Raw genomic sequence first — 17,473 nt, forward strand, 5'->3', positions numbered from 1 at the left:
GAACCCCCCCCCCCCCTCATGATTCATGTAAATGGAGTTTCCCCCTTAAGAGCTGCTTTTCTTTGTCTTTCCTCAACAGGGCAATTCTTTCAGGTCCCTTGGGGTTTGTAAGTTTGAAGTTCAGAACAGAAATGCAGCATCCTGTTGCTAATAACCATGTAGCTCGATTATGGGTTTAGCTTTTTACTGGGTTTCCTCATAAATGAAAGAATCTGTTCTTTAAGGTGTTTTAAAAGCAGAGTTGGGTGGACTTTTTAACTGTCTTAAAAAGCATGGTTTTTACATTTTCAGTTCGATTTAACTGAGTGTCCTTTTTTCAGCAGATCGCAGGCTTAAACATTCATAACAATGTATTTCCTGCAGATGCTAATGTTGGCCAGAGAGAGAATTCCCCCAAACTCCTTTGTTTTTGATCTTCTTTGTGTGTGATGAGGAGCTGTGCTTACTCAGCGTGTAGTCACCAGACACTGGCCAGACCATCGGGCCAGACACAGCAAGAAGTTTCCTCTTCAAACTAAAGTCAGTGGAGACAAATGTAGTCGGGCTGGGAGTTCGTTGTGTTATTCCCATGCTTAGCCAGGACTTGTCCTCGCTTTAACTTCTAGCATGTCTCTGGCTTCAGCGTCTCTAATTTCAGTCAGCTGTTTGTTGTTAGTTAAATACTTGATCCCCTCAGAAATGCTGTTATTTGTGAAGCAGGTTTATTTACTAGATTTTAGCTTCAAAATACAAAAAAATAAACTTTTTCCATTAGATGGGCTGAACATTTATGACATTTCAATAAAATAGGTTTGTGTGAGACTTCTTGGGGGTATGTCTGAGATTTATCGAAAAGCTCCAGTTTCTCATTAGTTTGGACGTTCTTTCTGACACACACACACACACACACACACACACACACACACACACGCTCGGGTTACTGGCTCCAAAAAGGGGAAGGGAGAGGGTGGGTGGGTGGAGGACAGCTGAAGGCAGGAGGGGCAAGCAGAGGAGGAAGGCTGGGGCTCCGGTTTGGGGCGGGGAGCAGCAGCGGGGCTGTGAGAGTGTGTCTGTGTGTGAGCACAAGAAAAAAAAAAGAGCCTGAAGGCTAAAAGTTGACCAGACCAAAGAGACATGACGGGGATTTATGCCGAGTGCTGAGCAACAAAGCTGCTGTTTCAACTCTGCTACACCGGACTCGAGAAGGAAAAGAGGAAAGACAAAGTACTGATAAACAGAAGGCCTAAAGGGCTTGTCTAGACAAGTGGAGAAATGACTGAGAGGACTACTTTTCCCAAGAGTGAGAGCTTTTTCAAGTCAGACTCTGAGGAAGAAGGTGAAGAATTGAAATGAAGGAAAAGCAACCAGGGGAACAAAATTTTCCTTTTGGTGAGGCTGTGTTTGCACTCAGGAGGAAATCTGGACTCATAGCCGGCGTGACAGACAGCAGATAACACGTGAAGGAAAACGAAACAGAGGGCAAGTGAGCAGGAGGGGAGAGGTATGAGGGGACACCTCTTGAAGCCACTCCTCTCTTTGATGTTTGTGGGGAGCCTGCTGACCATGCTGATCTGGTACACGCTGGACAACAAGTAAGTAACGGTTTAAACACGGTAAGGCAGTTGTTGATTCATTTGATTAAAGTCTTGATCACGTGTTAAAACAGGCAGAGTCATGGTGATGACGGGGTTTTACACAAACTGGAGGCAGATGGTGTTTTTTTTAGTGCTTTCTGATCTTCTAAGATTAAAAACTGGAGGGAAAAACATTATTTGAACAAAAATAACATTTCTCAGAATATATTATTGCATCTGATTGTTTTGGATTAACATGAATTCCTTCATTAAATACAGTAAAAAAAAGGTGAATTGCAGGTTCTTCAAAACATCCTTTCTTGACATAATGTCCAAACTAGAATGAATTTTTTGTTTACATTGCTATAAAATGAAAGCCTAAATAAATGACTGTTGTTCCAAAAATAGCAACAAAAGTCTTTATAATTAAACATTTCCTGTAGCAAGGGGCTGGTTAAACTGTGCTCTGATTATTTGGCCAGTTTGTGTTTGTAACATGATCACAACCTTTTCCTTAAGTCCTTTACCACGCTGTGAATTCTAAACTGAAAACAAATGTATGCAGCCGGTTGTGCTCAAAAACAGGAAGAGATAGTTTGCTCTGTACAAGAAACTCAAACCACAGACAGGAGGAAGTCTGGGTGACAAAACAAAAGGTCTTGACTTGCAGGTTTGCACGGTGGTGATCAATTCACAGGATTTGTCTATCAGTGAGGTATCTGTTCATTTAAGAGATTTTCTAAATAAACCATCAGATGTTTAAATAAACTTGCAGGATCCCATCATTTCTGTTTCCTGTACAGAGATTCCCATTTGAACACAAACAGTGACCCAAAACTATGATTTAAGACAGATTTTCTCTAGGAGACCAGCCCTGATGATGTTGCTCAAAGCAAAATAAGTCCTCAATCTTCACTCTCTCACTGTTTTTTCAGTAATGTGGACCCTAACCCACAGCAAGCGAAAACAGAGCCTCAGTCCTCTGCTTCGTGTAAAGACTGCAGGTGAGTCTAACCGTTGCAGATTTCTCCCTCGGGGGCCTCCTTCTTTATGCCATGATTGAATCAAGTCATATTATAGGGGATTACAAACCTCACTGTGTTTCTGGATGTGTTTGTGTTTCAGGGAGGATATAAAGAAAGCTTTAGAGCTTTACTCTCAAACCTGGAAGAAACAAGAGGACAGTTACCAAAATTTCAGGTAAAGACATCCCCTAAAACTCAGTTTTGGTTCTATTTGTTGCAATTGTCATCATCATCATCAATCACCTTTATTTATAAAAGCACTTTACAGACATATATTATGTCACCAAGGTGCTGAACAAGACTAAACTAAAAAAGATAAAAACAAAGAATATACAGGAAACCAAACCAAAACAAAAAAAAAACAGGAAAATACAAAACAACATCAGTTAACACACAGATTTAAAAGCCAGATTATAGTAACAGGTCTTCAGCGCCTTCTTAAAAACCTCTACTGACGTGGAAAGTTGCATAGATAATGGAAGATCATTCCATAATTTCGGGCCTGCTACCGAAAGCCCTGTCTTCTCTTGTTTTGAGCCTAGTTGCGGGGACTAGAAGCATATGGTGACTCTCTGAGTGGAGCGAACGACTAGGTATACCGTAAATCCTCTAATACAGGCCCGGGCCTGTATTTGACTCAAGCTCATCAAGCTCCAGGCCTTTATTGGAAGGAGGACCAGAATTAGAGACAGGCCTCAATTTCTATTTGAGCAAAATGAACTAATGGTTCGCTGGAGTTTTTGACAATTAAAATAGCGCCCATTTTCAAAGTTAAACACATTTCTTTTAACAACGGTAGTTTCTGTTTCAGCCCCCTCCCCCTGCGCAGCGGCCGCAAACTCACTGATGCGCCTGCAGCCTCTCGGAGTTCCTGCTGCTCTAAACATTACAATAATTATTTCATTTTCTGTTCCTCATTTCTGATTACCTTCAATGGTGTCTGTTTGTTGCAACCACCAGGTACAAAAACTAACTTGTTTTTATTTGACTATTTTTCTGTCCTGTATCTGTTTATTATCTTCCTGCATCTCCTCTCAATCCTAAAGAAAAACTGCTACCTGGGTTCATATATATTCACCTCATGAGTTACCTTTGAACTGCAGTTCTAAAAGATCTACCGACTGCAAAAACAGCAGAGTGCTCGCCGGCCACATCAGTGATCGGTGCGTCACCGAGGACAAAACAGGTGATGCGCCCCGCTCCACTGCAGCGAAACGCATCAGGCACAAATAAAAGACAGAAAACATAAAAGGAAATGAGCCGACATGAACGATCGCGTGTTAAATTAGTTTTTGAGGTGGCAACACCTGATTTGATAATGTTACTGTGGCCGTGCTCAGGACGCACATGTCTGGAGCGCATCAATAATCAGAGCTTTGCATGCGCAAGCTGGTTAAGGTTAGGATGGGGGTGAGGGGAAGGTTAAATTGCAAGAGGGTAAACGTCACAATTTGGTTAAATGTCCGTTTTATGGCGGGTGTCGGTACCAACGCTCTGGCATAGCGCGTTGCCTCCAGACCCGCAGGAACTTGTCACCTGCTGACAACAGGCTGCTGTCTTTTCCGTGGACTGCATCTTGCCGGTCATTATCACGTGACAGCGACTAGTCGATGACAGGCATAACAAGTCACTATAGAGCAGTGAAGTCGACTAGTGACTAGTTCATACAACCCCTGCTACTGCTCCCCAGAGTGTTCTGCAGCATAATCAGCACATTCTCTTTGAACTTGATATGAAATTTTCGCCTCCTCTTCGTCTCCGCACGGTTAGTTACCCTCGCGGTCTATCACTGGCAAATCGAAAGTGAGACGGATGACACAACCGCCCCCCGTACTTGCTTGTTACCACATTCCACCCGGCCACAATAAAAAAACGGCCATTATTCACCTCCGCTGACTCCGACACCAGCCAAAATATGATACCCGGCAGTTAATTAAATACAGGCTAATATTAGAGGAGTTACTGTATATGGCTGTAGCAAGTCAGATAAATATTCTGGTGCCATCCCATTCAATGCCTTAAAAACCAATAAAAGAATTTTAAAACGCACTCTATAAACGACCGGTAACCAGTGCAGATCTGCCAGGATGGGTGTCACATGATGATATTTCCTTTTCCCTTCTAGGAGTCTTGCCGCAGCGTTTTGCACAAGCTGCAGACGAGCTACTGTACTCTGTCTTACCCCAGAGTTACAGTAGTCTAAACGAGAGGTGATAAACGCATGCACAACAGTCTCAAGGTCCTTCCTAGTTAAAAATTACTTCACTTTGGCCAGACATCGCAAGTGGTAAAAAGAGGACGATACAACCGCACCCACAAAGGTGAAAGCGTTATATAATGTCACTCCTAAGTTGACTGTCGAAGAACGTAGGTAGGCATTCATATCCCTACAATCCAGTTGTGATCGCTCTAAATCACGATCTTAGCTCTTTATTTCAGGCAGCTTAGAGAAAATAAACAACAGACTGAAAGAATGGTGGTTTTCATGGAAAAAAGGAAGACTACCCACAAACTAAGAAGGAGAAGTCAAAACAAGGATTAAGGCGGAGGAACAGAATGTGTGTTCTAAATTTAAACTCCTAGATTCCAGTGAGTGGTTTGGGCATCTGGTCAGGATACTTCCTGGGCGCCTCCCTGGTGAGGTTTTCCGGGCACATCCAATTGGGAGGACACCTAAAGGTAGACCCAGGACACGGTGGAGGGAATATGTCTCTCACCTGACCAGGGAACGCCTTGGGATTCCCCCGGAGGAGCTGGCCCAAGTGGCTGGGGAGAGGGAAGTCTGGGCCTCTCGCCTTAGGCTACTGCCCCCGCGGCCCGACTCCGGATAAAGCAAATGACAATGGCTGGATGGATGAATGGATTCCAGTAAGTTAGGATAAACAGTTCGATATTAACTGAAAATGGCGTGAACTGGTTTACTTATTCATACAGAAGAATAGGATCTCTACCTCTCCTGATATAAACTTTTTACTTTCTATAACATAGAATGTGCTACTACTAGTTCACCTGTTGAGTTAATTACAGATGAACACAGATAAAGACAATAAAGTTTGTTTTGTTAAGAAATTGAATGTATAATAAGAAATTAAAATGCATGCAGCCATAGAAAACAACACATTCTCACACCCGAAGCATCGAAAATGACAATGGGTGACCAAGCGTTTGTTTTCGATGCTTTGGGAGCCCAAGGCCTCCAGACACGCAGTGCCAGAGGGTTGTTTTCCGACTGTCGCAGTAAAACGCAAATTTTACTGACATTTAACCTCTAACCTCTTGCTATTTAACCTTCCCCTCACCCACATCCTGACCTTAACCCAGTTTCTTATTCTAAACTTCCTGTTAACTGTGTTGGAGAGGGACGTTACAACTAGAAACAACGTTTTCCATCAGCAAGACGGTTAAGGTTAGGATAGAGGTGAGGGGAAGGTTAAATTGCACGAGGGTAAATGTCACAATTCTGTGAAATCTCTGTTTTACTAGCCTAGTGAACTAGACCAAATTCTTGCTTTGCAAAGTTTGGTCTAGGAATCAGTGTTGCCAGATCCAAAATCCCACAATATCGTACAGAGAGGCTTAAATTATCGTTTTTCAGTACAAATTATCGTACATTATAAATTTGATAATAACGTTCTATAAACTACTTCTCACTCCAATATAATGTAACAAAGAAGGTGTTTTATATTGCCCTGTTTAAATAAACATCTTTAAAACCAGTAATATAATGCTTATAAACGTGCAGAGTGTGTCAGCACCACTCCGACCTCCACGCATTGACACAATATGCACATTTGCGCAGTCCTATTTATTTCATTTCTACATAGGTTAAAAGCACGCGACAAAACATCACAGCTGTGGAAAAACTGACCCAATAAATGACAAAGAAGCCTACTCACCTAGTTGCTGATCTCGATCTCCTCATCTGATTCACTGTCTGTCACAGCAGAATGCCTTTAATCACCTGTACTAAGTGGTCTGTGCTTCTCATTGCAATGTTGTGCTGGGCTAAAAAGCCACATAGCTTGATTTCAGCGTTTTTCACATCATTTTCAAACTTCTCTTTTTCATTAGTTTGTAGGAGACATTTATAAACCTGTAAGCACTGAGGTGAAATCTGACTTCAGAACAGTTTAAAATTATGTAATTGACTTGGGAAAGCCACAGCAAAATATGGTGTTACTAGATGCAATGTGAAATTATCGTACATTTGAGGATTTTTGAAACTATTGATCGTACATCGTACAGAGCCCAAAATTATGGTACAAATACGATAATTATCGTACATCTGGCAACACTGCTAGGAATGCTCCACTGGAACCTCTGCAGCCCCAACAGCATTCTGGCTAGCCAATCACAGCTCTCTAGAGGGGTTTCAAACACATAAAGAGCTGTGATTGGTCCATAATGGTGGGCCAATCTTAGTGCTCTATCTGTTTAGTGAACAAATCACAGAGCTTTATCCGCTTTGTGGGCCAATCAGGGCACTCTATATGCCTGGTGGGTGGGATGATGCAACAGAATGAAACAAGAGTACGTCACATACATTGTCCAGTGGAATGCGGAGATCATTTGAAAGACAATGGTAGAACCCGCCCCACAACCGAGAGCCGTCAATGGAGAGTTGCCAGACTAATTAATACATTTATTTAGTCTGGCTTGCCAGGCTACTGTTTTATCGCAGCAGTCGGAAAATGACACTCTGGCACAGCACATTGCCTCCAGACCGCGATGGGGCTCCCAACGCGTTGAAAACAAACACTTGGTCACCCATCGACATTTTTTGATGCTACAGGTGTGAGAATGTGTTGCAGAAACACTGCTTAGTGTGTGTGTGTGCGTGTGCGTGTGCGTGTGTGTGTGTGTGTGTGTGTGTGTGTGTGTGTGTGTGTGTGTGTGTGTGTGCGCGCTCAGACTTCTCAAACCCCCAATGAATCACAGGGGATGGCTGCTTCTACTGAGTCAGGATCCTCTGGAGGTTTCTTCCTGTTAAAGGGGAGTTTTCCTCCACATGGTTGCTTAGTACGCTACAAAAACTGATTTCCAGTCTCACATCAGTTCTGTCACTTGATCAGCTGACTTTCACCTGCAGAATATTAACCTCCTGTGTCCATTTCTGTCAAATCACTCTACTGCCATTTTAGTCAACAGTTTGCTCACCTCCTGCCTGGGCTGTTGAAACACTTCTCTTTGGTCTGTCCTGAAAGTTACTACATAAACTTCAACTGGTTCAAAGTCCGTCTGCTTGTATAATCACCAAAACATCCTACTCTGATCACATTATCTACCTCCTTCCACTTGGTCATATCTCTCACAAATTAAACATTCATTTTCACTGCTATGCCGATGACACCCAGCTTTACTTTTCCTTAAAACCCCAATCTCCACTTCCAGCCCCCTCCCTCTCTTCCTGTCTAGCTGAAATTAAATCTTGAGTCACCGCAAATTTTCTCAAACTTAACAGTGACAAAAAAGAAATCCTTTTAGTTGGCACCAAATCCACCTTATCCAAAGCTCCAAGTTTTCCCCTACTGTTGATTCCTCCTCTGTTTCTCCTTCCCTGCAGGTTAAGAGTCTGGAGCCCTTTTCAGACAGACATTCTGGAACATTTGCGGACAATTCAATCCGGTTTTTAACCGGAACTGTGTTTTCAGACACACCACTTTTGTACCGGAACTTGTCTTTTCGGCTGCGTTCACACAGCAGGGAAAAGTTCCAGATGTCTGACGGCGGCGGGGGTGGGGTTGGGGGGGGGGGGGGGGGGGGTTGGGGGGGGGGGTTGGGGGGGGTGAATCGGACTTATTAAGAAGAAGAAGAAAATATCATTTCTATAGCGCCTCTCAAGATAAAAATCACGAGGCGCTTAAGCATAATTCTGCGCACACGAAGACGCATAAGAGACCTGGATGATGAAGCTCAATGGTTAAAGGAATCACAGAAGCGGTGTGAAGCGCTCCGTCGCGCGTCTAGACGGTACCGTAGGAGGCGAGCTGCCGTGGTTCGCCGCATGATACAGCAGCGGGCTAACTAGGTGCACACAGCGTCCCCCGGTCCCCTCCGACCTCCCCCTCCCTCTTGTCCGGAACTTTACCTCACCAGTCTGAATCAGCCACCCTGTCCGTAACAAGTCCGGACCTGTTACTAGGGGCTTCGTCCGGATAAATTCCGGAACACGTTATCCGGATGTTTGTATTCAGACAGAAAGGTCTTACGGACAGATTCCGGAACATTTCCGTTTTTCATGGCCTGTCTGAAGGGGGCTTGGGTGTCATCCTTGGCACCACTCTTTCATTTCAATCCCACATCATTAACATCACTCGGTCTGCCTACTTTCACCTGCGCAATATTAATCGCCTTCGCCCCTCTCTCACCCCCCACTCTGCTTCCATACTTGTTCACAGCCTTGTCACCTCAAGAATCGACTACTGCAATTCACTCCTATCTGGTTTACCACAAAAGTGCATCTATAAGCTCCAACTGGTCCAGAATTCTGCTGCACGCATCATTTCTAAAACCCCTATGAGTCACACCATATCAGGCCTGTCCTGCAACAGCTTCACTGGCTTCCTGTTAGACAACGCATAGATTTCAAAATCCTTCTCCTCACATTTAAAGCTATCCATAACCTTTCTCCACCATACCTGTCTGACCTCATTCACATTATCTCTCCCATCCGTTCCCTCAGACCATCATCCTCTATCACTCTCTCTGTCTCACCTTTCCGTCTCAGCACTATGGGGAGCAGAGCCTTCAGCAGCTCTTCTCCCCGTCTCTGGAATTCTCTCCCTCAAGCCATCTGTAACTCTGACTAGCTCTCTTCCTTTAAATCTAGACTCAAAACCCACCTGTTTCAGACTGCATACTGCTAGTGTCACCCTTTCCATCTTTATTGATTTCATCATGTATTTTTAGGCTTCTGTGTGTGATTTTTGCTGTTTTTAACTTGGCTTCTTTGCTGTTTTTTTATTGCTGTAAAGTGTCCTTGTGTCCCTTGAAAGACACTTTTAAATAAAATGGATTATTATTATTATTATTATTACATCACCTTGTTGTTCACCAGCTTCATTGGTTACCAATAAAGTTCAGGGTCAACTACAAATTTTATGTCCTTACATATTGACTCTTTGCACGTGACGTCACGCCACTCATGAGACCGCCGCCTTCGCCATGATGGACGGCAAAAAGACCGTTTACACCCAAACTCCAGTGAAGGTGGTCAAAACAAGCCAGTTTGTAGCCTTTTATCTCTTTTATTTAGTTGATTTGACAGTAAAATGGTTTTAGCTTGCTGCGTGGTCGGCTGCACTAACAGACAAGGACGTAAACTCAACTCGTTTTGTTTTTTTAATAACTTTGATGGAGACTGAGGACGGAGATGAACTGCAGCGATGAATCAAGCGGACTAGCAGCCCTCAGATTAGCAGCGAACATGTTTTTACCGGGTAAGATTAACGTTCATTTATTTCACGAGGAAGACGGGGACAGGGATAAATGTGATGTGTTTATACTAGTTATTGATAATCCTGATGGATGGGTATTACACCACGGAGGCTGCGCTCCGTCCACTGTAGAGTAAAGCGAGACAATTATTAACAATATTAAAGCTCCGATGTATGATTACGTGTGTTAAAATGACGTTATTTATTTATATGAGCGTCGGCGTTCAGAGATCTTCTCATTCCGGTGTGAGAGCAGCAGCTGAACCCGGTAACCCCACCAGCAACAGAAGCTGGTAGGGATCCGGACTTTTAACAATCAGCTTTGGTGTAAAGTGAAACGCTGTTTACAACATAAAGTTATAAATCCAGAGGGGTGAATTTAGGCAAAGTCAGCAGCATGTTTACATCGGTGAACAGCTGCAGAGAGAAGTAAGCTAACGTTGGTAAGCTAGTTAGCATACCGCTCTCTATGAGCCCCCGCTAGATGCGCTACTTCTTCTGATAACTGAACTGGGCATGAACTAGTTGAAGGAAGTTGGAGGAGTTTTGTTTTTGTTTTGATCGCAAAAACAGTTTCAGGCTCTACTTTGTTTAGTAATCGTGTCGCTCACTGTTTACATGCTTTTGCCGTCCACCATGGTGGACCCACGTGATTAGGTGACGTCAGTGCAAAGGGTCAATAAGGCCATTCATAATCTTGCCTCCCCATATCTCTCACGGCTCCTGCAAGTCACTAAACCCTCTCACATGCTCAGATTCTCTTTTTCCATCAACTTAACAAATCCACCTACACGCCTTGTCACAATAGGATGACGGGATCAGATCGGCACCTTCCCTATGGACCTACCTACAAGGTTGGTTTATGCTTGACGTGTCCGCGAGGTCCGCACGGCTCCGCGCGGAAAAGTTGCGTCATTTTGCGTCATTTTAACAACCATGCCCCTCCACCGCGCCACCGCACGGCCCAGAATTTCCGCAACGCGCACCTCGGAAAATTTCTAACCACGCGGACGGACGGACGCGGAAAAACATGGCGGACCGGCAAGAAATAGTACGGCAGAGGTTCGTAAATACAGACATTTGTATGATTCAGCTCTCAGAGATCACCGTGATCAACATGTTGTTAATAATTCTTGGAGAGAAATAGCTCGCACTGTCGGAAAAGACGAGAACGCTGTTAAAAATGCTGAAATGCCATGTTGTAAACAGTAATTTCTACTTCTACTATGGTGTAGTGATGGATGCATGCCGTAGAGCTCCATGCTGCCCCGTTCAGTTTGGGAGAATATTGACTCACCGCAGAGACGAGCCGCACAAACCATAAACGCTGCGAGTTGTGAAGCGCGTTCCATCCGCGAGCCGCATCACCGCGAGGAAAGTGAATGCGTCAAGCATAAACCAAGCTTTAGGAACATGACTAGCCTTCACCAACAAACTCATCTGTTCAGGATTGCTCATTTACTGTAACTGTTATTGGTGTTTTATCTGATGTCTTTTTTGGGTTTTAAATTTCCTAGTCATTCAATGTTTTTGTTATTTTTTTAACCTGATTGTACAGTGACCTTTAGTTTTATGAAAGTTGCTCCAAATAAAATGTATTATTATAATTATTATTATTTTTTTTTTATTATTATTTCTAAGAAAGCCTAATTTTTAGACAGGTTATCCTATTTTTAGTTTATGAAGAAAATAAATTCTCCCCTAAAAATAGCATAAATTAAAATTAGATAAATATTCTTAAATATGATCCAGAGTTTCTTGCCAATGGCATAAGCAAAAGCTTATTGGCTAGAATTTTAAAAACTAGCAAAATAATCTAAATTTAGATTCTTTCAGTGTAAAAATAGGCTTAAAAAAACTCTTAGAAATCAGATTTTGCCGAGTTTGGGGATTGCAGCAAAGTCACTGACACAAAGTTAAAGTCCCATTAGGTGTCACACACACTGCTGTGTGTGCGAAATGTGTTCTCCGCATTTGACCCATCCCCTGGGGGAGCGGTGAGCTGCAGACACAGCCGCGCTCGGGGACCATTTGGTGGTTTAACCCCCCAATCCAACCCCTTAATCCTGAGTGTCAAGCAGGGAGGCATTGGGTCCCATTTTTTCAAAGTCTTGAAAGTCAATGACTCCATGCAGTCTGCTGGGTTTCTTTACATAGGAAACTTTAAACTAATTGAGACAACTCTTGTTGTGATTTGGTGCTATATAAATAAATGGAATTGAATTGAATGAAACTCCTTATGTTTAAAGAAAATTCACAAGTTTTTTACTCCGCATATGTTGCGATTCTCCAGGTCTCTGCTCAACAGAAAGTGCAAATGTTTTGACAAAGCCATCATCACCCAGAATAACACTCCACTGGGATCAAAGCTTGTGTATGACGGTGAAAGGAAAAGGACCCTCCAGGTGAACCAAGAGATTTTCAACACATTTCCAAAAGTGAGTTGTTTTCTTTTTATGAGTGCTAACATGTTAGCATTTTTTAGGGATGCCAGCAAATCAGCACTAAGCACCCATCTTCCTATCCCAACCTCCATTGACAACAACGGGATTTTGGTAAACGGGTGAGAAAGCCCAGCACCCTTTTGATTTCTATTGACCATTTACACCCACGTCACCTGATCACGTGGGTCCGCCACGAAAGTCTTCGGAGCAAATCTGCAATTTCTTTTGAAGCTGTCAGCCCTTTTGACTGATAGCTGCTATCCATTATCACCTGCTTTCTTCAATAAAAGTTATATGGAGGCATGTTGGTTTTTACCTTTGTCTGTTAGTGCAGAAATAAACAAAATCAAATGGATATAAGGCTACAAACTAGCTTGTTTTTCAGTTTCAATGCACGCAAATAGTTCATTATATTATCCGTCATGGTGAAAAAGACATTTCTATGAGGAGCATGAGGACCCTGCAAAGGGTTAGCTCAGGTGGACTCCACAGTAGAAAAATCATTCAGAGTTGAAATGAGACACCAAAAGTTTGACTTTACATGACTGACCTGGTGTTTTGATGCATTTATGTTTTGAGTTGTTCTTTTGTTCCACTGAATGTTCATCTGACAGTTGATGAACATTTCCACATCAGAATGTAGTCTTTTTTTTTTACCTGGTTTGTTTCTCACTCTTAAAGGACTGATTGTTTTCTCTAAAACCGCTCTCAGCACACTCAAACTCCCATAGCCTTCAGTTTTATCATAGCTCAAAATATTCTCTCAGAAATGAATAATTATGTTTTTTAAGTTGCACCTTCTGCACTGTAACTGCTCAGTCGAACTTTGCTGTTGTATCTTATTTGCACAACTAATTTCATCTTTGTATTTTAATTCTGACTTTAAAATCTGCAGTTTTATGTTGTCACATTGATTTCAATGTTCTTGCTGCTTTGTTCCTGGAAAGCACATTGAATTGTCTCTGTGTCTGAAATCTGCTATACTAGTAAAGCTGCCCAGATATCAAAGCTCTTTAGGAGCATAAAAATCCATACAAGAGTCTATCAGAGCTTCGCCAGCTCACAGTTCAGGTTATTCGATTCCAACTTTTAGTTTGTGCACAAATGTTATATTATGTTTACTTTTTAGTTGGCATTCTTCTCTGCCTCTTGTGACCTTTAGAAGTGGCTCAAGACAGCAGTTTGTTATTCCTCACTGTTAAACATCAGTTAGCAGCAATATTTAAAAGCAGATAAAACTGGTTGACTCAAAGCAGAAGTTTGCTTGAGCGCCATTATCCTGCAGGTCTTGGGTGTTTTTCTGCTCCAGCACTCACTATTTAAATGAATAGAGGATTAACGGCTTCATGCAAAACTTGAGCACATCCTGAAAGTTGATTCAACCATTAAATCAAGTGTGCTGAGGCAGAAAAGCAAAGCATGCTGGATAGTGGCCCTTGAGGAGCAAAACACTACAGGACTCCACTGTTTTATGCAGGATCTGCAGTGGGTAAATAATTTAACATATGATGCAAAAAGGCTAAATCTGATTTCACAAATTTCATCTTAGGGGTGTATTTTTTTTATCGGGACAGCATACAGCTCAGAGGCACCAAAGTCTGCTTCTCCTCATAGATCAAAACCAGACTAATAAAGTCTGCTTTATTTCAAATATTTGCTAAAAGTGACCCTAAAATTGAACCTAATTTTTGCCTGAACCTAAAAGACACAGGAACACCTAATTCAGCTTCACGGGGATGGGGGGCAAAAATAAAGCCTTGAAATATAAACAACTTCTCTTTGCTGTCTATGCAAAAACCCTACACAACATTTTCAGATTTTTTCTAAATCTGCTACATTTTGTTAGAAGTTGGACAGTCTGAAATGTACCTTAAACTTTAAAAGTGTCTTGAGGAGGTGAGATGATTAAAACAAACAACTGAGTGGCGTGTGTGATGATGACCCTGGGAATGAAAAAGTCATACCGCTGGTCGGGGTGATGAGTAAACAGAAATTATGTTTACAATAAAAACCAGGAGATGTTTAACCAGCAACATCGGGGCACCAAAGCTAAAACATCAACCTGATTTAATCAGCCCAATCACTTACCCCATTTAACCTTTCAGTTCTGGAATGCCAACGTCCTCAGTCCAGTCAGACAACACCAAACAGACCGAGCTAATGTAGCACTTTCCGGATTGTTGCTAGATTCACGAACTGACGTCACAGCTAATCAGCTGTAGTGTTGGAGTTGGACCTCCAGTATAGAAACCAATATGGTTACTAGATATTATGAGTTTGACTTTTCCTGACTTCTTTGGAGAGATTTGGATTTTTAATATGTGATAAAATAATCACTTGGGGTTTAGTGTGTGTTTTTTTTTTCAATCTGAATGTAAAAGTGCAATAACAGGAATGCACCGCATTTTAAACGTATTTGTAAAAGCAACAACGCCTGACACTCGTCACTAGAAGAAACGAGTTTGTTTTTCCTGACATGCCTGATCTATTTTTGTTAAGGAAACCATACACATCATTCCCCGTTACTTTACCATCAGCTGGCAGGAGACTGTAAATGCTAAATGCATGCTGCAAAAAGCCCTAATCGTTAGCAGTCCCATGCATTTTGGTTTTCCTTTTTTTTTAAAAAACACTTGATTTAAATGTGAGAGAGATGCATAATCAGGGGCAAATGGAACAAAAAACATGTACCTGCAAAAAAGATGCAATGCATTGGTGAATTAGAGCCTGAGTTAGCAAAATCTAAGTTTGAGTTATTTTGTGAGTTGCCATAGTAACTAAATCAGTCCCACAACAAAACAAAACTAAATCATGATAAACTTTCACACTGAGGGGAAGAAAAAACTTCCACAAAAAATTTCACTTCTTTTTTTAACTGTACAGAATCATTTAATGGTCTGTTTACTTCCCTTCTCTCATGATGCAGATCCACCCACATTAACAAAGCAGAACAGATACTGTGTTTCTAAATCATTGTTGTTTTTCCTCTTGTTTTTATTGACTCCAGGGACATCCTTTCTCCAATAAAACACTGCACACGTGTGCTGTTGTTGGAAACGGTGGGATCCTGGCAAACAGCAGCTGTGGGAAAACGATCGATTCAGCTGAATTTGTTATCAGGTGAGAAACTTGTTCAGTGGAAATAATCAAACTCCTCCTTTAAAGGAATGATATAAAACAAATCTGCGTTGGCGTCATCTGTCCAGGTGTAACCTCCCACCTTTATCTAACGGATACGAAAAACATGTTGGCATCAAGACACACCTTGTGACAGCAAACCCAAGCATCCTCATGGAAAAGTGAGAAGAGAAAATGACCTTTGACACCATTTCTATTGTGGCTTTTCTTCATATCTGGTTTATGTGTGCAGGTATGCAGCTCTAATGGCACGAAGACGTCCTTTTGTGGAGAATCTGCGAAGCTACGGTGATTCCATGCTGCTCCTTCCTGCCTTCTCGTATGGCCGTAACACTCCTGTATCTCTCCGTGCGTTTTACACCTTAGAGGACTTTGAAAGTCCCATTCAATCCATCTTCTTCAACCCAGCGTACCTCCGGAATCTGGCCGCCTTCTGGCGCTCTCAGGGCCTAAAGGCGGTCCGGCTCAGCACTGGCATCATCATGACAAGCCTGGCACTGGAAATTTGTGAAAATGTGCATCTGTATGGATTTTGGCCCTTTGGTGTTCACCCATACAGCTCACAAGACCTGACCAACCACTATTATGACGACAGGAAAACTAAAATCAAGTTCCATGCCATGCCAGATGAGTTTAATCTCTTGTTGAACCTTCACAGCCAAGGTGTACTCAAGATGCACCTGGGAGACTGTGAACCAGATGAAAAACGGTTTCATAGGTCAGACTGAATTCTGTTGTTCTGAATGTTTTATTTTTTAATGGACTGCATGATGAAACAGACTACTTCCTCCCAATTCCGCATCAGCAGCCACAAACTTTGCACTGAAATCAAAAAGCTACAGTCAGAAGATATTGAACATCTTGTAAACATTCATGCATTGTGTCTGCAACTCTATTTATTACCATAAATGCTCCAGCTTGTGTCTGGAATAATGTTTTTCTTGCTTTTAAGATGAAATTTACATTTAACTTCCTTCACACTAGATTAATACCTTGCTACTCACTCATGACCTCCTACAAAGTGGCTGGATCCCATTAAATAAACCTCCTGTAGTGTGAGGTCAACACACAAAACAGTGTCTTCCTCTGTTTCCCCATGTCCCGAAACACCGTCATCATACAGCAGCAAGGTTCCAGAAAGATCCTAACATCTACAAATGATGATCACTTCACATTTTTCTGCCACAACTCTCCTGGAATGTGTCAGGATGCAGCTGAGTGTTGCACACCCCGTCATGCCAGCGCAACACTGATGGGGGTCATAGTCTAGGAGCGAGGCCAGCACCATCAGTCCTGCTTCAATTCTAACACAACCAAGCCACAGTGGTGCACACAAGGCCAGATTAACCAAATGGGCAACTGGGCAATTGCCCAGGGCCCACAAACTCTAAAGGGCCCAGGGCAGCAAGGGCACGAGCAAATTACTGTATCTGTAATCTCCCGCTTTATATTAAACTAGTGTGACCGTACGTCCTGTTTTCCCCGGACATGTCCACTTTTCACTCTGTCCTGGATGTCCGGGTTCTTGTATTGATGAAAATGTCCGGCTTTTCATCCAGGAGCAGGGATGGGGAGCTGTATATCCTACACATCCAGGCTGGGACGTAATTTTGGGGGGGGGGACGGGTGGGACATGTCCCCCCCACTTTTTCAAAAGGCAGTTTTGGTCCCCTGCACTTTTTTCCGTCCAAAAACAATGTTACGCTCCATTAAATGGATTTGGTTGAGCACTAGGACCGAAACGGAAACCGCTTTACTATTAGACCCGCCCAAAAGATAATCTATTGGCTCTGCTGATACTTGCTAACGTATTATTGGCTGTTGCTGCTGTCACTCAAGTTGTAAACAGTCAGAACGTGCTCACGTTGTTTTGCTAG

At 42.5% G+C, this 17,473-nt stretch overlaps 1 protein-coding gene across 1 annotated transcript; it reads left to right on the forward strand.

Moving 5' to 3' along the window:
- The first annotated feature begins 1,211 nt into the window (after positions 1–1,211).
- On the forward strand, positions 1,212–16,670 carry st8sia6 (ST8 alpha-N-acetyl-neuraminide alpha-2,8-sialyltransferase 6). The gene is made up of 7 exons (XM_015948862.3): positions 1,212–1,571; positions 2,489–2,557; positions 2,679–2,753; positions 12,308–12,452; positions 15,466–15,578; positions 15,665–15,757; positions 15,829–16,670. Exons 1-7 carry the CDS (start codon positions 1,483–1,485, stop codon positions 16,322–16,324), a joined length of 1,080 nt encoding a protein of 359 aa, XP_015804348.1. The 5' UTR covers positions 1,212–1,482; the 3' UTR covers positions 16,325–16,670.
- Positions 16,671–17,473: the final 803 nt, after the last annotated feature.

This window comes from Nothobranchius furzeri, chromosome 5 (assembly GCF_043380555.1).
Source record: "Nothobranchius furzeri strain GRZ-AD chromosome 5, NfurGRZ-RIMD1, whole genome shotgun sequence".
In the NCBI taxonomy this organism is placed as follows: domain Eukaryota; kingdom Metazoa; phylum Chordata; class Actinopteri; order Cyprinodontiformes; family Nothobranchiidae; genus Nothobranchius; species Nothobranchius furzeri.